The sequence below is a fragment of the Tachyglossus aculeatus genome, chromosome 1 (assembly GCF_015852505.1).
Source record: "Tachyglossus aculeatus isolate mTacAcu1 chromosome 1, mTacAcu1.pri, whole genome shotgun sequence".
In the NCBI taxonomy this organism is placed as follows: Eukaryota; Metazoa; Chordata; class Mammalia; order Monotremata; family Tachyglossidae; genus Tachyglossus; species Tachyglossus aculeatus.
Genome location: NC_052066.1, coordinates 73,108,430 through 73,133,551, shown reverse-complemented (window position 1 = coordinate 73,133,551; position 25,122 = coordinate 73,108,430). Strand labels below are relative to the sequence as shown.

General features: G+C 47.5%; 1 protein-coding gene and 1 non-coding gene across 2 annotated transcripts in view; both read right to left on the bottom strand.

Annotated features, from left to right (window-relative positions):
* MYO7B (myosin VIIB) overlaps positions 1 to 25,122 on the bottom strand; it is a 198,830-nt gene that overhangs the window by 48,005 nt on the left and 125,703 nt on the right. Inside the window, exons 29-33 of the mRNA XM_038750824.1 lie at positions 24,134 to 24,361; positions 22,734 to 22,901; positions 15,174 to 15,291; positions 14,161 to 14,287; positions 8,420 to 8,589 (exon numbers count right to left, since the gene is read on the bottom strand). Of these exons, the coding sequence (XP_038606752.1) occupies positions 8,420 to 8,589; positions 14,161 to 14,287; positions 15,174 to 15,291; positions 22,734 to 22,901; positions 24,134 to 24,361 (811 nt within the window). The remainder of the gene's footprint in view (positions 1 to 8,419; positions 8,590 to 14,160; positions 14,288 to 15,173; positions 15,292 to 22,733; positions 22,902 to 24,133; positions 24,362 to 25,122) is intronic.
* On the bottom strand, positions 19,121 to 19,259 carry LOC119933763. Its single transcript, XR_005452641.1, has one exon. It is a non-coding gene; the product is annotated as a small nucleolar RNA SNORA7 (small nucleolar RNA).

Below are 25,122 nucleotides of genomic sequence, written 5' to 3'. Positions count from 1 at the left end.
GGCCTGCTGCGTCACCTTGGGAAAGTCACTTAATTTTTTGTGCCTCATTCATAAACTGGGAATTCCATACTTCTACTTAGATTGTGAGGTCCATGTGGGATGGGGACTGAGTCTGACCAGACTATCTTGTAACTATCCCAGTGCTTGGTGCATGGTAAGGGCTTAAATACTGCAACTGTATTCTGCCAAGCACTTAGTACAAGGCTTGGCACCCAGAAGGCACTCTGGAATTAGGTACTGCTTTTTCTTTTCTCAAAGCTTCCTAGAGTGCCAGACTGGCTGAATTAAGGATTCTAGAAAGAAACCAGCAGGACATCTACTGCTCTGGAAGGCTGAGAAGCCCCAAATATATATTTATATATATATATATATATATATATATATATATATATATATATATATATTTTTTAATGGTGTTTGTTAAGAGCTTACTGTGTGCCAGACACTGAACTAAGAGCTGGACATGGGTTGGACACAGTCTGTGCTCTACATGGGGATCACAGTCTTAAGCTCCATTTTATAGATAATAATAATAATAATAATAATGATGGCATTTATTAGGCGCTTACTATGTGCAAAGCACTGTTCTAAGCGCTGGGGAGGTTACAAGGTGATCAGGTTGTCCCACATGGGGCTCACAGTCTTAATCCCCATTTGACAGATGAAGTAACTGAGGCCCAAAGAAGTGAAGTGACTTGCCCAAAGTCACCCAGCTGACAATTGGCGGAGCCGGGATTTGAATCCATGACCTCTGACTCCAAAGCCTGGGCTCTTTCCACTGAGCCTCGCTGCTTCTCCTAAAGCATTGAGAAGTGAAGTGGCTTGCCCAAGGTGACATAGCAGACAAGTGGTGGAGCCAGGGTTAGAAGCCAGGTCCTTTGACTCCCAGCCCCGTGTTCTTTCCACTAGGCCACACTGCTTTTAGAGAAGCAGCATTTACAGACTAAGCCACTCAGGCCCCAGGCAGACCCTCATAACACCCTCATTCTGTCCCTCAATTTTCTGCTCTTAGCCAGCAAAGCCATCATCAATCAATCGTATTTATTGAGCGCTTACTGTGTGCAGAGCACTGTACTAAGTGCTTGGGAAGTCCAAGTTGGCAACATCTAGAGACGGTCCCTACCCAACAGTGGGCTCACAGTCTAGAAGGGGGAGATGGAGGACAAAACCAAACATATTAACAAAATAAAATAAATGGAATAGATATGTAACAAGTAAAATAGAGTAATAAATCCGTACAAACATGTATACATATATACAGGTGCTGTGGGGAAGGGAAGGAGGTAAGGCGGGGGGGATGGAGGGGTGAGGAAGGGGAGAGGAATTGCAAGGGGCTACTCGGGGCTACTCCGTCTCTCAGTGACCCTCAAGAGCAACCGCAGAGCCTCAGAAGTTCCCACGATCCGGAGCCGTGGGAGAGCGTGGATCCTACCCAGACTCAAAAATTGCTCACGATGAACCAGCGGTGAAAGCCCGTCGAGGTGCTGCAGAAGGTGAGAAAACTGACCGAGTGACCGAAGGGACAGAGCCACCGGCCCCCACGTCCCCGGGAATCCAGCGGAATCGCCTCCGCGCAACCTTGTCGTCCCAACCAGCGCGCGGAGAGGCTTCCGCTGCCTTCTCAGGGTCTCCCCACATGCTAGAGAAGCAGCGTGGCTCCGTGGAAAGAGCCCGGGCTTTGGAGTCCGAGGTCATGGGTTCTAATCCCGGCTCCGCCAATTGTCAGCAGGGTGACTTTGGGCAAGTCACTTCACTTCTCTGGGCCTCAGTTACCTCATCTGGAAAATGAGGATTAAGACTGTGAGCCCCCCGTGGGACAACCTGATTACCTTGTATCGCCCCCAGTGCTTAGAACAGTGCTTGGCACATAGTAAGCGCTTAACAAATGCCAAAATTTATTTATCTTTATCCGGGGGTTTCCTTGTCCGGGGTCTCCTGCCCCCGTGGAGGGACGGCCTAGCGGGCTGGTGACTGGACAAATGGTATCCAGCCTAAACCCAGCGCTCCCAGTTTGGCATCCCGGTCTTCTTTGGAAAGTCCAGCCCGCACACTCTGTCACTCACCCCCTCACTGTGCCTCATTCTCGCCTGTCCCACCGTCGACCCCCCAGCCCACGTCCTCCCCCTGGCCTGGAATGCCCTCCCTCCACACATCCAAACTAGCTCTCTCCCTCCCTTCAAAGCCCTACAGTAGAGCTCACCTCCTCCAGGAGGCCTTCCCAGACTGAGCCCCCCCTTTTCCTCTGCTCCTCCTCCCCATCGCCCCCACTCCTTCCCTCTGTCCTACCCCCTTCCCCTCCCCACAGCACTTGTGTATATTTGTACGTATTTATTACTCTATTTCATCAATGATGTGCATATATCTATAATTCTATTTATCTATTTGATGGTATTGACACTTGTCTACTTGTTTTTCTGGGTCTCCCCTCTTCTAGACTGTGAGCCCGTTGATGGGTAGGGACTGTCTCTATCTGTTGCCGAATTGTACTTCCCAAGCGCTTAGTACAGTGCTCTGCACACAGTAAGCGCTCAATACAATGGATTGATTGAATGAATGAATGAGTACTCATCTTTCTCCCCTGTGTCCCACTGTGGGACCTCACAGAAATAATAATAATAATGATGATGGCATTTCTTAAGTGCTTACTATGTGCAAAGCACTGTTCTAAGCACTGGGGAGGTTACAAGGTGATCGGGTTGTCCCACGGGGGGCTCACAGTTTTAATCCCCATTTTACAGATGAGGTAACTGAGGCACAGAGAAGTGAAGTGACTTGCCCAGAGTCACAAAGCTGACAGTTGGCTGAGATGGGATTTGAACTCATGACCTCTGACTCTAAAGCCCGGGCTCTTTCCACTGAGCCACGCTGCTTCTCGAAGACATAATAATAATAATAATAATATTCATTCATTCAATCATATTTATTGAGTGCTTACTGTGTGCAAAGCACTGTACTAAGCGCTTGGGAAGTACAAGTTGGCAACATATAGAGACGGTCCCTACCCAGCAGTGGGCTCACAGTCTCAGCCCTACTGAGAGCTCATCTCCTCCAGGAGACCTTCACAGACTGAGCCCCCTCCTTCCTCTCCCCCTCCTCTCCCTCTCCATCCCACCCACCTTACCTCCTTCCCCTCCCCACAGCACCTGTACATATGTATATATGTTTGTATGTATTTATTACTCTATTTATTTATTTTATTTGTACATATTTATTCTATTTATTTTATTTTGTTAATATGTTTGGTTTTATTCTCTGTCTCCCCCCTCTAGACTGTGAGCCCACTGTTGGGTAGGGAACGTCTCTATATGTTGCCAATTTATACTTCCCAAGTGCTTAGTACAGTGCTGTGCACACAGTAAGCACTCAATAAATACAATTGAATGAATGAATGAATAGAAGGGGGAGACAATAATAATGATTGTGGTATTTGTTAAGTGCTTACTACGTGACAGGCATTGTACTAAGAACTGGGGTGGATACAAGCAAATCGGGCTGGACACATTCCCTGTCCCACATGGGGCTCACAGTCTTAATCCCTATTTTACAGATGAGGTACTGAGGCACAGAGAGGTGAAGTGACTTGCCCAAGATCACACAGGAGACAAGTGGCAGAGCCGGAATTAGAACCCAGGACCTTCTAATTCCCAGGCCTGTGCTCTTTCCACTATCATCAATCATCATCATCAATCGTATTTATTGAGCGCTTCCTATGTGCAGAGCACTGTACTAAGTGCTTGGGAAGTACAAATTGGCAACATATAGAGACAGTCCCTACCCAGCAGTGGGCTCACAGTCTAAAAGGGGGAGACAGAGAACAAAACCAAACCTACTAACAAAATAAAATAAATAGAATAGAAATGTACAAGTAAAATGAATAGAGTAATAAATATGTACAATCATATATACATATATACAGGTGCTGTGGGGAAGGGAAGGAGGTAAGATGGGGGGATGGAGAGGAGGACGAGGGGGAGAGGAAGGAAGGGGCTCAGTCTGGGAAGGCCTCCTGGAGGAGGTGAGCTCTCAGTAGGGCCTTGAAGGGAGGAAGAGAGCTAGCTTGGCGGATGGGCGGAGGGAGGGCATTCCATCATCATCAATCGTATTTATTGAGTGCTTACTATGTGCAGAGCACTGTACTAAGCGCTTGGGAAGTACAAATTGGCAACATATAGAGACAGTCCCTACCCAACAGTGGGCTCACAGTCTAAAAATTCCAGGCCCGGGGGAGGATGTGGGCCGGGGGTCGATGGCGGGATAGGCGAGAACGAGGCATGGTGAGGAGATTAGCGGCGGCAGAGGAGCAGAGGGTGCGGGCTGGGCTGGAGAAGGAGAGAAGGGAGGTGAGGTAGGAGGGGGCGAGGGGATGGACAGCCTTGAAGCCCAGGGTGAGGAGTTTCTGCCTGATGCATAGGTTGATTGGCAGCCACTGGAGATTTTTGAGGAGGGGAGTAATATGCCCAGAGCGTTTCTGGACAAAGATAATCCGGGCAGCAGCATGAAGTATGGATTGAAGTGGAGAGAGACACGAGGATGGGAGATCAGAGAGAAGACTGGTGCAGTAGTCCAGACGGGATAGGATGAGAGCTTGAATGAGCAGGGTAGCGGTATGGATGGAGAGGAAAGGGCGGATCTTGGCGATGTTGCGGAGCTGAGACCGGCAGGTTTTGGTGACGGCTTGGATGTGAGGGGTGAACGAGAGGGCCGAGTCCAGGATGACACCAAGGTTGTGGGCTTGTGAGATGGGAAGGATGGTAGTGCCGTCAACAGAGATGGGAAAGTCAGGGAGAGGGCAAGGTTTGGGAGGGAAGGTAAGGAGTTCGATCTTCGACATGTTGAGCTTCAGGTGGCGGGCAGACATCCAGATGGAGATGTCCTGAAGGCAGGAAGAGATGCGAGCCTGGAGAGAGGGGGAGAGAGCAGGGGCAGAGATGGAGATCTGGGTGTCTTCAGCATAGAGATGATAGTTGAAGCCGTGGGAGCGAATGAGGTCACCAAGGGAGTGCGTGTAGATCGAGAACAGAAGGGGACCAAGAACTGAACCTTGGGGAACCCCCACAGTAAGGGGATGGGAGGGGGCGGAGGAGCCTGCAAAAGAGACTGAGAATGAACAACCGGGGAGATAAGAGGAGAACCAGGAGAGGACGGAGTCTGTGAAGCCAAGGTCGGATAGCGTGTTGAGGAGAAGGGGGTGGTCCACAGTGTCGAAGGCAGCTGAGAGGTCGAGGAGGATTAGGACAGAGTATGAGCCATGCTGTGCTTAGTCCAGTGCTCTGCACACAGTAAGCGCTCAATAAATACAATTGATTGATTGATTTTACACGCCCCTCCGTTCTACTCTTTGAAAAAGCCATTTGCCCCTTGGCGCAGGCATATCATTGCCTTCTCGACATGGGGTTGGTGGCAGTGACGTCTCCCACGATCCTCTCTCTCACAAGAAACTGATCCTCTTAGAAGAAACTGACAGCTCTGCTACAAGCAACTTGTGGAGCAGCATGGCTTAGTGGAAAGAGACCAGGCTTTGGAGTCATAAGTCAAGGTTTCGAATTCCAGCTCCACCACATGTCTGCTGTGTGACCTTGGACAAGTCACTTCACTTCTCTGGGCCTCAGTTACCTCATCTGTAAAATGGGGATTAAGACTATGAGCCCCCCGTGGGACAACCTGATCACCTTGTAACCTCCCCAGCGCTTAGAACAGTGCTTTGCACGTAGTAAGCACTTAATAAATGCCATTATTATTATTATTATTATCTGCTAGTGGAAGTGGCATGGAGTAGTGGATCGATAACAGGCCTGGGAGCTGGAAGATCAGGGGTTCAAATCCCAGCTCTGCCACTTGTCTGCTGCGTGACCTTGGACAAGTCACTTCATTTCTCTGGGCCTCAGTTACCTCATCTGCAAAATGGGGCTCAAGATATGAGCCCCACATGGGACAAGGGACTGCATCCTACTTGATGTGCTTGTATCCATACCAGCGCTTAGTAATAATAATAATAATAATAATAATGGCATTTATTAAGCACTTACTATGTGCAAAGCACTGCTTTAAGTGCTGGGGAGGTTACAAGGTGATCAGGTTGTCCCACAGGGGGCTCACAGTCTTAATCCCCATTTTACAGATGAGGTAACTGAGGCTCAGAGAATAATAATAATAATGATAGCATTTCTTAAGCGCTTACTATGTGCAAAGCACTGTTCTAAGCGCTGGAGAAGGTTACAAGGTGATCAAGTTGTCCCACGGGGGGCTCACAGTCTTCATCCCCATTTTACAGATGAGGTAGCCGAGGCTCAGAGAAGTATAGTGACTTGCCCAAAGTCACACAGCTGACGGTTGGTGGAGTCAGCATTTGAACCCATGACCTCTGACTCCAAAGCCCGGGCTCTTTCCACTGAGCCACGCTGCACCTCATCTGCAAAATGGGGCTCAAAATACGAGCCCCACATGGGACAAGGGACTGTGCCCAACTTGATGTGCTTGTATCCACCCCAGCGCTTAGTAATAATAATAATGATGATGATGGCATTTCTTAAGCGCTTACTATGTGCAAAGCACTGTTCTAAGTGCTGGAGAAGGTTACAAGGTGATCAGGTTGTCCCATGGGGGGCTCACAGTCTTCATCCCCATTTTACAGATGAGGTAACCAAGGCTCAGAGAAGTGAAGTGACTTGCCCAAAGTCACACAGCTGACGGTTGGTGGAGTCGGCATTTGAACCCATGACCTCTGACTCCAAAGCCCAGGCTCTTTCCACTGAGCCACGCTGTATTTCTGTAATGTATTTATATTGATGTCTGTCTCCCACTTTAGACTGTACCAAATACCACGATTATATTATTATAATCTGGACAAATTTTGCAAGGCTGGATATAGATCAATCACCAGGGCAATAGGCGTTTTTTCTCCACCGTCCTCTGGCAGAGGTTGCCCGGCCCGGGCCGCCTGTCTGGTTTGCCCGTCACCTCAGCTTCATCCCCATTTTACAGATGAGGTAACGGAGGCCCAGAGAAGTGAAGTGACTTACCCAAAGTCACACAGCTAATGGTTGGTGGAGTCAGCATTTGAACCCATGACCTCTGACTCCAAAGCCCGGGCTCTTTCCACTGAGCCATGCTGCTTGCCTGGCACATAGTAAGCCCTTAACAAATACCATGATTATATTATTCTACTCTGGACAAATTTTGCAAATTTTTCTAGACTGTGAGCCCACTGTTGGATAGGGACCGTCTCTCTATGTTGCCAGCTTGTACTTCCCAAGTGCTTAGTACAGTGCTCTGCACACAGTAAGCGCTCAATAAATACGATTGATTGATTGATTGCAAGGCCGGGTTTAGATCAATCACCAGAGCAATAGGCATTTTGTCTCCACCGTCCTCTGGCAGAGGGTGCACGGCCCCGGCCGCCTGTCTGGTTTGCCCGCCTTACCTCAGCTTCATCCCCATTTTACAGATGAGGCAACCGAGGCTCAGAGAAGTGAGGTGACTTGCCCAAAGTCACACAGCTGATGGTTGGCGGAGTCAGCATTTGAACCCATGACCTCTGACTCCAAAGCCCGGGCTCTTTCCACTGAGCCATGCTGCTTGCCTGGCACATAGTAAGCCCTTAACAAATACCATGATTATATTATTCTACTCTGGACAAATTTTGCAAATTTTTCTAGACTGTGAGCCCACTGTTGGGTAGGGACTGTCTCTATATGTTGCCAGTTTGTACTTCCCAAGCGCTTAGTACAGTGCTCTGCAAACAGTAAGCGCTCAATAAATACGACTGATTGATTGATTGACTGCAAGGCCGGGTTTAGATCAATCACCAGGGCAATAGGCGTTTTGCCTCCACCGTCTTCTGGCAGAGGGTGTCCGGCCCCGGCCGCCTGTCTGGTTTGCCCTCCTTACCTCAGCTTCACCCCCATTTTACAGATGAGGCAACCGAGGCTCAGAGAAGTGAGGTGACTTGCCCAAAGTCACACAGCTGACGGTTGGCGGAATCGGCATTTGAACCCGTGACCTCTGACTCCAAAGCCCGGGCTCTTTCCACTGAGCCACGCTGCTTGCCTGGCACATAGTAAGCCCTTAATACCATGATTATATTATTCTACTCTGGACAAACTTTGCAAATTTTTCTAGACTGTGAGCCCACTGTTAGGTAGGGACTGTCTCTATATGTTGCCAGCTTGTACTTCCCAAGTGCTTAGTACAGTGCTCTGCACACAGTAAGCGCTCAATAAATACGATTGATTGATTGATAGGCCGGGTTTAAATCAATCACCAGGGCAATAGGCGTTTTGTCTCCACTGTCCTCTGGCAGAGGGTGCCCGGCCCCGGCCGCCTGTCTGGTTTGCCCGTCTTACCTCAGCACCCCGGGGTCCCCTGCCCAAATCCCGGAGGCGTCTCACCCGGATCCTCGGTGCCACTGTGAGCCCATTACCTGTCTGTTTCCTGTCCTTCACTGCCACGGCGTAAATCGACCTCATCTTCAGGCCTTCCAGGAACTTGGCCACCAGTTCGGCGATGACCACGCTGTGGACCGAGGTCAGGACGTACTCCTCTCCCTGGAGCGTGTGGAGAGTGAAGCTCTGCCCAAACGTCTTGGTTGCCCTGTGGACCACACAGCTGTTCAGCGCCCCGGCCCAGAGCCCACCCTCCGGCCTGGCACCTGGTGGCACGTTGTCCTGGCCCTTTCCAGTCGGTCGATTTTGTTTTGTTGTCTGTTTCCCCTTTCTAGACTGGGAGCCCGTTGTTGGGTAGGGATCATCTCTACATGTTGCCGACTTGGACTTCCCAAGAGCTTAGTACAGTGCTCTGCACACAGTAAGCGCTCAATAAAGACAATTGAATGGTAAATAGAAACTCCTTACTCTCGGCTTCAAGGCTGTCCATCCCCTGGCCCCCTCCTACCTCACCTCCCTTCTCTCCTTCTCCAGCCCAGCCCGCACCCTCCGCTCCTCTGCCACCGCTAACCTCCTCACTGGGCCTCGTTCTCGCCTGTCCCACCGTCGACCCCCGGCCCACGTCCTCCCCCTGGCCTGGAATGCCCTCCCTCCACACATCCGCCAAACTAGCTCTCTTCCTCCCTTCAAAGCCCTACTGAGAGCTCACCTCCTCCAAGAAGCCTTCCCACACTGAGCCCCCTTTTTCCCCTCCTCCTCCCCATTCCCCCCGCCCTACCTCCTTCCCCTCCCCACAGCACCTGCCTATATGTTTGTACAGATTTATTACTCTATTTTACTTGCACATATTTACTATTCTATTTATTTTATTAATGATGTGCATTTAGCTTTAATTCTATTTGTTCTGACAACTTGACACCTGTCCACATGTTTTGTTTTGTTGTCTGTCTCCCCCTTTATTCATTCATTCATTCAATCGTATTTATTGAGCGCTTACTGTGTGCAGAGCACTGTACTAAAAGTGCTCTAGACTGTGAGCCCGTTGCTGGGTAGGGACCATCTCTATATGTTGCCAACTTGTACTTCCCAAGCACTTAGTACAGTGATCTTCACACAGTAAGTGCTCAATAAAGGCAACTGAACGAATGAATAGTATTTGACTGCTTACCAGTGCAGTGTCCCCCCCTCGCCATTGCCCCTACTCGCTCCCTTTGCTCTACCCCCCTCCCCACCCCACAGCACTTGTGTATATATGCACATATTTATAATTATAATTCTACTTATTTTTATTAATGACATGTATATATCTATAATTCTATTTATAATGATGCTACTGATGCCTGTTTACTTGCTTTGATGTCTGTCTCCCCGCTGCTAGACTGTGAGCCCATTGTGGGTAGGGACTGTCTCTGTTGCTGAATTGTACTTCCCAAGCGCTTAGCACAGTGCTCTGTACATAGTAAGCGCTCAATAAATACGATTGAATGAATGAATGAATGAATGCAGAGCACCATACTGAGAGCTTGGGAGAGTATAACAGAGTTGGTAGACACAATCCCTGCCCACAGGGAACTTACAGTCCATGGGGGAGAGAGACATTAAAGCACATTGGGAAGAAGCGTGGCTTAATGGAAAGAGCCCGGGCTTGGGAATCAGAGGTTGTGGGTTCTAATCCCGACTCTGCCACTTGTCTGCTGTGTGACTTTGGGCAAGCCACTTCACTTCTTTGGGCCTCAGTTACCTCATCTGTAAAATGAGGATTAACCTGATTACCTTGTGTCTACTCCAGTGCTTGGCACATAGTAAGCGCTTCACAAATACCATCGTTATTATAAAAATCAATTACAGACAGAAGAAATGGCAGAAGGTAAGGATATTTACATAAGTGTTGTGGGGATGAGGTGAGATGAATATCAAGGGTTTCACAGGTAGAGATCATAACAATAATAATGATGACATTTGTTAAGCACTTACTATGTGCAAAGCACTATTCTAAGCGCTGGGGAGGATACAAGGTGATCAGATTGTCCCCTGGGGGGGCTCACAGTCTTCACCCCCATTTTCCAGATGAGGGAACTGAGGCACAGAGAAGTGAAGTGACCTGCCCAAAGTCACACATCTGACAAGTGGCGGAGCTGGGATTTGAACCCATGACCTCTGACTCCCAAGCCCGGGCTCTTTCCACTGAGCCACGCTGCGTGAGGGTAGGTTGTGGCTCCTATTTCTTCTTCTTACTGCCCATGGGTACCTACACCCAGAGAGGACTGAAGGAATATAAGAATGGGGGGGAAATTCCCATCAGCCAATTTGGATGGTTTTTAGATTTTTGAATTATCTCCCTTTAGACTGTGAGCTCTCTGTGGGCAGGGAATGTGCCTGCCAACTCTGCTGTATTGTACTCTCCTAATCAATCAATCATATTTACTGAGTGCTTACCGTGTGCAGAGCACTGTACTAAGCACTTGGGAAGTACAAGTTGGAAACATATAGAGACGGTCCCTACCCAACAATCAATCGTATTTATTGAGCGCTTACTGTGTGCAGAGCACTGTACTAAGCACTTGGGAAGTACAAGTTGGAAACATATAGAGACGGTCCCTACCCAACAATCAATCAATCAATCATATTTATTGAGCGCTTACTATATGAAGAGCACTGTACTAAGTGCTTGGGAAGTACAAATTGGCAACATATAGAGAAAGCCCCTACCCAACATTGGGCTCACAGTCTAAAAGGGGGAGATCACAGTCTAAAAGGGGACTCACAGTCTAGAAGGGGGAGACAGACAACAAAACCAAACATATTAACAGAATAAAATAAATAGAATAGATATGTACAAGTAAAATAAATAGAGTAATAAATATGTACAATCATATATACATATATACAGGTGCTGTGGGGAAGGGAAGGAGGCAAGACGGGCGGGATGGAGGGGGGAAGTGCTCTGCATAGAGTAGGTAATCAATAAATCTACTGATCGATGGAAACACAGATTTCAATTGATAGTTGTATTCCACTGGCTGTTCTTGTCGGCTGACGTCGCCGAGTCGGGTCCGACCCATAGTGACTCTCCCCGAACGCCCCACCTCCACCTGCAATCGTTCCGGCAGTGTAGCCTGACAGATTTCTTGGTAAAAATACAGAAGTGGTTTGCCATCGCCTCCTTCCGCGCAGTAAACTTGAGTCTCCATCCTCGGCACGGGTGGGTTTTGGCCTGTAGCAGATCGCCCGCCACTCGCTAGCCACTGGGCAAGCTGGGAACGGAATGGGTAGGCCTCTGCTTGACTCTCCCTGCCCATGGGCACCTCACTTAACTTCTCTGTCCCTCAGTTACCTCATTTATAAAATGTGGATTAAGACTGTGAGCCCTATGTATATTAGTCTATATTATTAATAGTGCATGTATTAGTAGTCTTGTGCGTATTTGTACATATTTATTATTCTATTTATTTTATTAATAATGTGTATATCTATCAATAATTCAGTTTATCTATTTTGATACTGTTGATGCCTGTCGACTTGTTTTGTTATCTGTCTCCCCCTTCTAGACTGTGAGCCCATTGTTTGGTAGGGATTGTCTCTACCTGTTGCCAAACTGTACTTTCCAAGCGCTTAGTACAGTGCTCTGCACACAGTAAGCGGTCAATAAATACAATTGAATGAATGAATGAATGAATGGTAGAGTACTGGAAACCCTCCAGGAGTGCGGGAACCAGCAGGAGTTCGGCCCGAGCCCTGGCTGCCTTCCTCAAAAAGTCAGGGAAGCTAAAGGTCCCCGAATGGGTGGACACAGTCAAGCTAGCCAAACACAAAGAATTGGCTCCTTATAATAATAATAATGATGATGGCATTTGTTAAGCGCTTACTATGCGCGATGCACTGTTCTAAGCGCTGGGGGGGAATACAAGGTGATCACGTTGTCCCACGTGGGGCTCACAGTCTTAATCCCCATTTTATTCATTCATTCATTCAATCGTATTTATCGCCTTATTGCCTTATTCATTCCATCGTATTTATTGAGCGCTTACTGTGTGCAGAGCACTGTACTAAGCGCTTGGGAAGTACAAGTTGGCAACATCTAGAGACGGTCCCTACCCAGCAGTGGGCTCACGGTCTAGAAGACAGTGAGCACTTAACGGCGAGCGCCATTCTTATCATTCAGAGGGAAGGGGGCTCAGAGAAGCAGCGGGGCTCAGTGGAAATAGCCTGGGCTTGGGAGCCAGAGGTCGTGGGTTCCAATTCCGGCTCCGCCGCTTATCAGCTGTGTGACTTTGGGCAAGTCACTTCACTTCTCTGGTCCTTATGACAAGAACTGCTTCTACACTCGAGCTGAAAGTGCCTAACAGGCACCAGGACTATTAGTTTCTTGTCTATGCTTGGCACCCTTGGAGATGGAACAGCTGGGCCCGTTGCAGAGTGGGAATGGTTTTGCTTCCTCCCTTCAAAGCCCTACTGAGAGCTCACCTCCTCCAGGAGGCCTTCCCAGACTGAGCCCCCTCCTTCCTTTCCCTCGCTTCCCCCTCCCCATCCCCCCACCTTACCTTCTTCCCCTCCCCACAGCACCTGTATATATGTTTGTACAGATTTACTACTCTATTTTACTTGTACATATTTATTCTATTTATTTTATTTTGTTAATATGTTTTGTTGTCTGTCTCCCCCTTCTAGACTGTGAGCCCGCTGTTGGGTAAGGACTGTCTCTATCTGTTGCCAACTTGGACTTCCCAAGCGCTTAGTCCAGTGCTCTGCACACAGTAAGCGCTCAATAAATACGATTGAATGAATGAATGAATGACCCTGAGAGGGGCCACTGGCTGTTCTGGGAAGGAAATCAGGACTTATTGGCAGCTGAAAGCCTCAGCCCACGATACAAGATCTTGACTGATTCAGGGGCCCCCGGTGGGTTGGTGGGGGGGGAGGGGGTGAATCAAACAATCATTGATATTTATTGAGTGCTTACTGTGCGCAGAGCACTGTACTAAGCACTTAGGAGAGTAAGCAGCACAGCTCCGTGGAAAGAGCCCGAGCTTGGGAGCCAGAGGTCATTCATTCATTCAATCGTATTAATTGAGCGCTTACTGTGTGCAGAGCACTGTACTAAGCCCTTGGGAAGTACAAGTTGGCAACATATAGAGACGGTCCCTACCCAACAGTGGGCTCACAGTCTAGGCCATGGGTTCTAATCCCGGCTCCGCCACTTGTCAGCTGTGTGGCTTTGGGCAAGTCACTTCACTTCTCTGGGCCTCAGTTACCTCATCTGGAAAATGGGAATGAAGACTGTGAGCCCCACATGGGACAACCTGACCACCTATATCCCCCAGCGCTTAGAACAGTGCTTCACACATAGTAAGCACTTGACAAGCGTGGTTCAGTAGAAAGAGCCCGGGCTTTGGAGTCATAGATCATGGGTTCCAACCCCGGTTCTGCCAATTGTCAGCTGTGTGACTTTGGGGAAGTCACTTCACTTCTCTGGGCCTCAGTTACCTCATTTGGAAAATGGGGATGAAGACTGGGAGCCCTACATGGGACAACCTGATCACCTGTATCCCCCCAGCGCTTAGAACAGTGCTTCGCACATAGTAAGCGCTTAACAAATGCCATCATTATTTTTTATTATTATTATTACAATAAAACAATGAGCAGACTCCCAATTTGCACTCTCCCGAGTGCTTAGTACAGTACTCTGCACACAGTAAGAGTTCAATAAGTATGATTGATTGATTAGTTGATTCAGTACAAGGCTAAGAACTGCTTTCTATTTGATTTTTACAGAGCCCACCTGTTAGTTAATATCCCTGTGATTTCTGGGAAGGAGAGATCCAGAAGTTTCTTCTCAGACTCATCCAGGAAGCAGAGGCCTTTCCAATTTATAGCCACTATTATGTTGTTCTTGGGCAGGCTGGGTCCTGAAAGAGGAGAGATCATGGTTAATAATAATAATAATAATAATAATAATATTTGTTGCTTACTATGTGTCAAGCACTGCTCTAAGCACTTGGCTTCTGACCCCTGCCTCTTCTCTCTCTCATTAATGGTATTTGTTAAGTGCTTGTTATATACCAGGCAGCGATTTGTCTGCTGTGTGACCTTGGGCAAGTCACTTCATTCAATCATATTCATTGAGCGCTTACTGTGTGCTTCACTTCACTTCTCTGTGCCTCAGTTCCCTTATCTGTAAAATGGGGATTAAGACTGTGAGCCTCATGTGGGACAACCTGATTACCTTGTATCCACCCCAGCATTTAGAACAATGCTTGGCACGTAGTAAGCGCTTAACAAATACCATTATTATTATTCAAGCACTTAGTGCAGTGCTCTGCACACAGTAAGCGCTCAATAAATATGATTGAATGAATGAATAGAAGCTAGTCAGATCGGACAACAACCTGATTACCTTGTATCCACCCCAGTGTTTAGAACAGTGCTTGGCACATAGAAAGCACTTAACAAATACCATTATTATTATAGAAGTTAATCAGATTGGATGATTACCTTGTATCCACCCCAATGATTAGAACAACACTTGGCACATAGTAAGCGCTTAACAGATACCATTATTATTATAGAAGCTAATCTGGTTGGACACAGTTCGTGTCCCCCATGGGGCTCACAGTCTTAATTTCAATTTTCCAAAAGAGGGTATTGAGTTACAGAGAAGTTAAGTGACTTGTCCAAGGTCACACAGCATACATGTGGCTGAGTCAGGATTAGAACCCAAATCCTTCCAGACCTGTATTCTACCCATTAGGTGACACTGCTTCTTATCATCCCTTCCCCATCTGTAGACATTACCTGAAAATCTGGTGGCTTCAAAAAACCTGGAAAATAGCAAAGGCCACTGAAACCGAGCCAAATCCACCAACTGTTCCTTCACGCTCAGACTGGAGGCACGTTCTTGGGTGTACGGAGCCTACAATGGAGAAATAATTCCTTGGTTCATAATAATAATAATAATAATAATAATAACAATAATAATAATAATGGCATTTATTAAGCGCTTACTATGTGCAAAGCACTGTTCTAAGTGTTGGGGAGGTTATAATCAATCATATTTATTGAGCGCTTTCTGTGTGCAGAGTACTGTACTAAGCGCTTGGGAAGTACAAGTTGGCAACATATAGAGACAGTCCCTACCCAAAAGGTAGATTACAAGGTGATCAGGTTGTCCCACGGGGGGCTCACAGTCCTAATCCCCATTTTACAGATGAGGTAACTGAGGCACAGAGAAGTTAAGTGTAACAATAATAATAGTAGTAAATTACTAAGTATCAAGCACTGTACTAAGTGGTCATATAGATGGGAGACAATCAAATCATACACTGTTCTTGTACCTCTTGGGGCTCACAGTCTAAGTAGAAGGGAGAGCAGGTATTTAATCTTCATTTTACAGAGGAGGAAACTGAAGGTCAGGGAAGGGACTTGCCCAAGGTCACCCAGCAGGCTAGTAAATTACTTTACTAAGTATCAAGCACTGTATTAAGTGGTCATATAGACGGGAGATAATCAAATCATACACCGTTCTTGTACCTCTTGGGGCTCACAGTCTAAGTAGAAGGGAGAGCAGGTATTTAATCTTCATTTTACAGAGGAGGAAACTGAGGGTCAGGGAAGGGACTTGCCCAAGGTCACGCAGCAGGCTAGTAAATTAGTAAGTATCAAGCACTGTACTAAGTGGTCATATAGACGGGAGATAATCAAATCATACATCGTTCTTGTACCTCTTGGGGCTCACAGTCTAAGTAGAAGGGAGAGCAGGTATTTAATCTTCATTTTACAGAGGAGGAAACTGAAGGTCAGAGAAGGGACTCGCCCAAGGTCACCCAGCAGGCAGATGGTGGAGCTGGAATTAGACAGCTCTTTTAGACTGCGAGCCCACTGTCGGGTAGGGACTGTCTCTATATGTTGCTAACTTGTACTTCCCAAGTGCTTAGTACAGTGCTCTGCACACAGTAAGCGCTCAATAAATACGATTGATTGATTGATTTAGAACCCAGGTTCTCTGATTCCCAGGCCTCGGCTCTTTCCACTAGGCCACGCTGCTACTGCTGTCCCACGCTGGCAGGTATTCAAGCATCATTGATAAATTCGACTGTGAGCCTTGCCAAATGACAGGAGTGACACGGTGGAGGGCTCAGGAGGTGGAAGGAGCAATAGCTGGGCCAGAAGAAGTGGTTGGAAAGGACCGGAGCCCCGGGCAGGAAGAGAAGTAGGATCCACAAGGGGAAGAACCGATCGTGGGGGTGTCTACTCCTATGGCTGGCTCATGTGTCCTCTCCCTCTCATTCAATCATATTTATTGAGCCCTTACTGTGTGCAGAGCACTGTACGAAGCGCTTGGGAAGTACAAGTTGGCAACATATAGAGTCTTCTAGACTGTGAGCCCACTGTTGGGTAGGGACCGTCTCTATATGTTGCCAACTTGGACTTCCCAAGCGCTTAGTACAGTACTCTGCACACAGTAAGCGCTCAATAAATACGATTGATTGATTGATTGATATAGAGACGGTCCCTACCCAACAGTGGGCTCACAGTCTAGAAGGGGGAGACAGAGAACAAAACATCCTGCTCATCCTGCTCATGGGAGCAGCAGGATAGGTGTTGAATGGTCATTCATTCTATCGTATTTATTGAGCACTTACTGTGTGCAGAGCACTGTACTAAGCGCTTGGGAAGTACAAGTTGGCAACATATAGAGACGGTCCCTACCCAACAGTGGGCTCACAGTCTAGAAGGGGGAGACAGAGAACAAAACATCCTGCTCATCCTACTCATGGGAGCAACAGGATAGGTGTTGAATGATCATTCATTCAGTCGTATTTATGGAGCATTTACTGTGTTCAGGGCACTGTACTAAGCGCTTGGGAAGTACAAGTCGGTGACATATAGAGACGGTCCCTACCCAACAACGGGCTCACAGTCTAGAAGGTGGAGACAGACAACAAAACAAAGCATGTGGACAGGTGTCACGTTGTCAGAATAAATAGAATTAAAGCTAAACGCACATCATTAACCAAATAGAATAGTAAATATGGACAAGTAAAATAAATAGAGTAATAAATCTGTACAAATATATATACAGGTGCTGTGGGAAGGGGAAGGAGGTAGGGCTGGGGGGGATGGGGAGGAGGAGAGGAAAAAGGGGGCTCAGTCTGGGACCGCTCTCCCCACCTTCAAAACCATATTCAAATCGTATTTCCTCCAAAGAGGTTAATGGGCAGGGGATGTGACTGCTAATTCTTTTGTATTGTTCTCTCCCAAGTGCTTCATACAGTGCCCTGCACACTGTAGGATCTCAAAGCAATTTATCGGTTGGGAGCTAAATAGGAGCTGTCGTGTGTACATAGTCATTGTTAATCAGGGAGGGGAGGGGAAGGAGGTAGTGCGGGGGGGGGGGCGATGGGGAGGAGGAGGGGAAAAAGGGGGCTCAGTCTGGGAAGGCCTCTTGGAGGAGGTGAGCTCTCAGTAGGGCTTTGAAGGGAGGAAGAGAGCGAGTTTGGAGGATGTGTGGAGGGAGGGCATTCCTACTCCCCTCCTCAAAAATCTCCAGTGGCTACCAATCAATCTGCGCATCAGGCAGAAACTCCTCACCCTGGGCTTCAAGGCTGTCCATCCATCACCTCGCCCCCTCCTACCTCACCTCCCTTCTGTCCTTCTCCAGCCCAGCCTGCACCCTCCGCTCCTCTGCCGCTAATCTCCTCACGGTGCCTCGTTCTCGCCTGTCCCACCATTGACCCCCGGCCCACGTCATCCCCCGGGCCTGAAATGCCCTCTCTCCCTCTGCCCATCCACCAAGCTAGCTCTCTTTCTCCCTTCAAGGCCCTACTGAGAGCTCACCTCCTCCAGGAGGCCTTCCCACACTGAGCCCCTTTCTTCCTCTCCCCCCTCCATCCCCCCCATCTTACCTCCTTCCCTTCCCCACAGCACCTGTATATATGTATATATGTTTGTACATATTTATTACTCTAATTTATTTATTTATTTATTTATTTTGCTTGTACATATCTATTCTATTTATTTTATTTTGTTAGTATGTTTGGTTTTGTCTCCCCCTTTCAGACTGTGAGCCCACTGTTGGGTAGGGACTGTCTCTATATGTTGCCAATTTGTACTTCCCAAGCGCTTAGTACAGTGCTCTGCACACAGTAAGCGCTCAATAAATACGATTGATGATGATGATGATGATGATGACGTGGGCCGGGGGTCGACGGCGGGACAGGCGAAAACGAGGCCCAGTGAGGAGGTTAGCAGCGGCAGAGGAGCGGAGGGTGCGGGCTGGGTTGGAGAAGCAGAGAAGGGAGGTGAGGTAGGAGGGGGCGAGGGGATGGACAGCCTTGAAGCCCAGGGTGAGGAGTTTCTGCCTGATGCGTAGGTTGACAGGCAGCCACTGGAGATTTTTGAGGAGGGGAGTAACATGCCCAGAGTGTTTCTGCACAGAGATGATCCGGGCAGCAGCGTGAAGTATAGACTGAAGTGGGGAGAGACAGTGGTCAGAAACTTTGATGTATTCCTTGTCTTGTCTTATGCCGTCGAGTTGCCTCTGACCCACAGCGACGCCATGGATACATCTCTCCCAGAATGCCCCACCTCCATCTGCGATCGCTCTGGGAGGGGATCCATAGAGTTTTCTTGGTAAAAATACAGAAGTGGTTTACAAACCATCTCCTTTTGTGCACAGTAAACTTGAATCTCCGCTCTCGACTCTCTCCCACGCTGCTGCTGCCCAGCGCAGGTGAGTTTTGACTTGTAGCAGATTGCCTTCCACTCACTAGCCACTGGCCAAGCGAGGAATGGAATGGGTAGGCCTCTGCTTGATTATCCCTCCCATAGTCGAGACTGGTAGAGTACTGGAAACTCTCCAGGTGCTCCCCCTGAGAGGGTAGACATATTTCTAGGCAGTTCTAATAGCCAACTACCATCTTTGATAGGTTATTACCGTAGCTCTGGCAAGCAGATGCAATCAGGCAATTTATTCTGATGACTTGACACCTGAACAAATGTGTTGTTTTGTTGTCTGTCTCCCCCTGAGCCCGTTGTTGGGTAGGGACCGTCTCTATATGTTGCCGACTTGTACTTCCCAAGCGCCTAGTACAGTGCTCTGCACACAGTTAGTGCTCAATAAATACGATTGAATTAATGAATGAATCAGATCATCCATATAAAATTTAACGACTTGTAGAAAAGAGTCTCTGTTACAAGCCCACATGATCCACAGCAAATGGACCATCTTGACCTCAGTTATTACTGCTAATTATTGAGCAGGATCTACTCCAGCGTGGCTCAGTGGAAAGAGCACAGGCTTTGGAGTCAGAGATCATAGGTTCGAATCCCAGCTCCGCCACATGTCTGCTGTGTGACCTTGGGTAAGTCACTTAACTTCTCTGAGCCTCAGTTACCTCAACTATAAAATGGGGATTAAGAGTGTGAGCCCCACGTGGGACAACCTCATTACCTTGTTTCCCCTCCCCAGCGCTTAGAACAGAGCTTTGCACATAGTAAGCGCTTAACAAATGCCATTATTATTATTATTATTCTGTCCAAGCACTATTTGAAAAGACCCTCCTTCCAAAATGTGCATGTACTAAGCAATGAAGTATAGAAAATGAACATGCCATCATATGTTTTCCCAGATGCTCTTCTTGCTTTCTCTTTCAGCTAATTCGGTTTTTTCCTTTCAGTTTTTGTGTGGTGGGGGAAATGCTCTTCCTGGGGAAATGTGTTGAGGAGGGGAAAGGGAGGAGCAGACTTGAAAAGAAAGAGGAGGGGCATCAAGTGAAGAGCATATTTCTGAGGCCCGAAGAGCAGAGGAGAGAAATGGGGAGAGACAGAAGAAGGGCAGGGGCTATGTCAGGTCTTTTGAATCAATCACTAGTATTTATTGAGCACTTACTGTGTGCAGAGCGCTGTACTAAGCACTTGGGAGAGCACAATATAACAGAGCTTGTAGACAGGTTTCCTTACAAGCTTACAGTCTAGAGGGAGAGGCAGACAATATATAAAAATATGGTGTGGGGAAGAGAAAGGGGTGAATAAAGAGTGTAAATCCAAGTGCAAGGGTGAGACAGAAGGGAATGGGAATCATTCACAAGCTCCTCAAGGGCAGGGACCTGGTCTTTTATTTCTACGGCATTCACAGTGCTCTGCACCCAAATCAAAAAAAGCTGCTGCTAATTAACAATGACTACGTACACACAACAACTATTTAGCTCCCAACCAATAAATTGCTTTGAGATCCTACAGTGTGCAGAGCACTGTACGAAGCGCTTGGGAGAGAACAATACAAAAGAATTAGCAGACACATCCCCTGCCCATTAACCTCTTTGGAGGAAATATGATTTGAATACGGTTTTGAAGGTGGGGAGAGTGGTCCCAGACTGAGCCCCCTTTCTCCTCTCCTCCTCCCCATCCCACCCGCCCTACCTCCTTCCCCTCCCCATAGCACCTGTATATATGTTTGTACAGATTTATTACTCTATTTATTTTACTTGTACATATTGACTATTCTATTTATTTTGTTAATGATATGCATTTAGCTTTAATTCTATTTATTCTGATGACTTGACACCTGTCCACATGTTTTGTTTTGTTGTCTGTCTCCCCCTTCTAGACTGTGAGCCCGTTGTTGGGTAGGGACCGTCTCTATATGTTGCCAACTTGTACTTCCCAAGCACTTAGTACAGTGCTCTGCACACAGTAAGCGCTCATTAAATACGATTGAATGAATGGTGGGCTGTCAGATATGAAGTGGCATGGACTTCCAGGCCCAAGTCGGGACATGGATGAGATGATGGGGGTGGGATAGATGAGAGAGAGGTAGATCAATCAATCAATCAATTGTATTTATTGAGCGCTTACTGTGTGCAGAGCACTGTACTAAGCGCTTGGGAAGTACAAGTTGGCAACATATAGAGACAGTCCCTACCCAACAGTGGGCTCAAGGTTGGCAATGGGGGAGTGAAGAGAACATGGTTGTAGCAGAAAATCAGCAAGGTAAGGTTGGAGGGGGAAAGGCAATCGAGTGCTTTAAAACCAATGGTAAGGAATTCCTGTTTTATGTGAAAGTGGTTGGACCACCACTGGAGGAGTGGGGAAACATGGACCGAATAGTTTTTGAGAAAAAATAATCTGACTAAAGTACGGACTGGAGTGGGGACAGACAGAAGGCAAGGAGATCAATAAAGGGGCTGATTCCATAGTTGAGGCAGCCCATGACAAATGTCCAGATCAACGTGGTAGCAGTTTGGATGGTGAATAAGGGCAGATGGGAACGATGTTGTGAAGGTAGAGAACTGATGGGATTTGGTGACAGAGGGAATGTGTGGACCGAATGAGACTGAGGTTGATGCCAAGGTTGTGGGCTTGTGAGACAGGGAGAATGGTGGTGGTGTCTACAGTGATGGAAAAGTTAGGGGGAGGACGGCTCGGATCCAATCTGGGGACCTTGCTTATCCCTACTGCCAGTTTAGGGATAGTGACTAGACCAGGCGGCTGCCTCGCCTAAGATCAGACTGTTCAAAAATCAATCAATCGTATTTACTGAGAAGCAGCATGGCTCAGTGGAAAGAGCCCGGGCTTTGGAGTCGGAGGTCAGGGGTTCAAATCCCAGCTCCGCCAACTGTCAGCTGTGTGACTTTGGGCAAGTCACTTCACTTCTCTGGGTCCCAGTTACCACATCTGTAAAACGGGGATTAAAACTGCGAGCCTGCCGTGGGACAACCTGATCACCTTGTAACCTCCCCAGTGCTTACAATGGTGCTTTGCGCATAGTAAGCGCTTAACATATACCATTATTATTATTGTTTACTGCGAGATTACAGTGTGCAGAGTATTGTATTAGGCATAGGGAAAGCATAAATTCTAGAATTCAGAAACAAACGGTCAATCCCTGCCCCGCCAATTGTCCGCTGTGTGACTTTGGGGAAGTCACTTAACTTCTCTGTGCCTCAGGTATCTCATCTGTAAAATGGGGATGAAGACTGTGAGCCCCACGTGGGACAATCTGATCACCTTGTATCCTATCCAGTGCTTAGAACAGTGCTTTGCACATAGTAAGTGCTTAACAAATCTTTGTACATATTTATTACTCTATTTTACTTGTACATATTCTATTTTATTTTGTTAATATGTTTTGTTTTGTTCTCTGTCTCCCCCTTCTAGACTGTGAGCCCACTGTTGGGTAGGGACCGTCTCTATATGTTGCCAACTTATACTTCCCAAGCGCTTAGTACAGTGCTCTGCACACAGTAAGCGCTCAATAAATACGATTGAATGAATGAATAAATGCCATTATTATTATTATTATTATACCCCAATACCAGTCTTAATTGACTCCCGCGGCTGATATGAGATGCTTACCTTAGCGTGGGCAGAAGTAATGAGGCTCACCCACTTCTCAGGTGGTTTTGTCCGGAGCAGTTTTGCGGGGATGCAGTCTGGGAGCATTTTCTGGACTTGCTCATTCTTGATAGAGTGCCCAAACTGAATATAGCAATGTTTGGCTGCTATCTCCACCAAACCTTCCTCCTGTAACAGTTTGGTTGTTATTTTTATTAGGATATTTGTCAAGCACTTACTAGGCAACAAGTAAGCGCTAAGCACTGGGGTAGATGTCAGGGACCGTCTCTATATGTTGCCAACTTGTACTTCCCAAACGCTTAGTACAGTGCTCTGCACACAGTAAGCGCTCAGTAAACATGATTGAATGAATATAAGTTAGGTTGGACACAATCCCTGTCATACATGGGGCTTACAGTCTAAGTAGGTGGGAGAACAGGTATTGAATCCCCATTTTACGGTTGAAGCAAATGAGGCACAGAGAAGGTAAGTGACTTGTCCAAGGTTACACAGCAGGAAACTGGAGGAGCTGGGATTAGAATCCAGGTTTATTGACTCTCACGTCTGTTCTCTTTTCACTACGTTGTGCTGCTTCTCTGGTTAGTCAGTCAGTCGCATTTATTGAGCACTTACTGTGTGCAGAGCACTGCACTAAGTGCTCAGAGTAGATAAAGGGTAGGTAGAGAGGCAGCGTGGCTTAGTGGAAAGAGCCCGGGCTCTGGAGTCAGAGGTCATGGGTTCAAATCTCGGCCCAGCCAACTGTCAGCTGTGTGACTTTGGGCAAGTCACTTAACTTCTCTGTGCCTCACTTACCTCCTCTGTAAAACAGGGGTTAAGACTGTGAGTCCCCCGCGGGACAACCTGATCACCTTGTATCCTCCCCAGTGCTTAGAACAGTGCTTTGCACACAGTAAGCGCTTAACAAATGCCATCATTATTATTATTATTACAAGCTAAACAGGTTAGACACAGTCCATGTCCCGCATGGGGCTTAAGGTCTTAATCCCCGCTATAGTGATGAGGGAACCGAGGCACAGAAAAGTTAAGTGACTTGCCTAAGGTCCTGCAGCAGACAATCAATCAATCAATTGTATTTATTGAGCGCTTACTGTGTGCTTACTAAGCGCTTGGGAAGTACAAGTCGGCAACACATAGAGACAGTCCGTACCCAACAGCGGGCAGACAAGAGGCAGAGCCAAGATTAGAGCCCAGGGCCTTCTGATTCCCAAGCCCGGGCTCTTTCCACTAAGCCACGCTGCTTCTCTACCTACCTTTTATCTACTCTGAGCACTTAGTACAGTGCTCTGTTAGCTTTGCAACATTCTTAATTCCTAGGCCCCCACTTCTACCGGTTCAGACTTGCGGCTGTCTGCAAAGCCGTCGACCCTGGGAGGATCTGAACGGCGCGGAGAGGTGCCCACCTTTTCGCAGCAGTATTCCCCGAACCGGATGCCCCGGATGATCTGTTGGTAAATGAGCTCGGTGCTGACGGCATCTTCTCTGGAGTCGTGCCACGGCGTGAAGATCTCCTTCCTGAAGTAGAAGCGCCAGGGGGCCTGGCGCTCGTGACTGCCTTTCTCCTTAGCGAGCTGCTCGCACTGGGAGATGGCGTCCATCACATGATCCTGGCCGCTCCCCAGGGACCAGCACTGAGAAGCAGAGAGTTGAGAGAAGTACAGAGGAGGGGCGAGGGGGATGATGAAGAGATGATCATATATATATATCATATATGTTGCCAACTTGTACTTTCCAAGCACTTAGTACAGTGCTCTGCACTCAGTAAGCGCTCAATAAATACGATTGAATGAATGATCACCACCTTCATCCTGAGCCCGGAACAAAACCAGAAGAGAGCCCGCCGGGCCCACCTTTTTTGGATCAAGGACCAGGAGAGGAAATCCCCAAGCCAGGATTTCGACTTCCTTGCCTCAAGTCCATCTGATGTCAGCGCTTAGAACAGTGCTTGGCACCTAGTAAGCGTTTAACAAATACCATCGTTATTATTATCGACTCTTAGGAGATGCCAGATTGATGCCACTGGGGCTTTAACAGTTGGAAAAAAAAATACACCTCTACCTTTTCCCCAAAGATGTATTTTTCCGTGCTGTCTCACCCAAAAGGGGAGGAGGGACAGAGGGCAACATAGTGCATTGTTAATTTTTAAGTTGTGAGGAATCTGGGATCCTTGTCTCTTTATGCCTTCTCACCCTTCGCTCCCCCACTATCTCCCCAGTATTCATCCCGGTATTTTCAGCCAAAAGTCCACTTTTCAGGGTTTGGGTTAAGAGACCTCGGGGTAGAATTGTTATATTGCAGAATGGAGAAAGGAATGACTTCTGTAGCATTATGAATGCCTTCACTTCCAGATAAGGAGGGATGGAATACATCAGCCTTGCAAATTACCACTTGC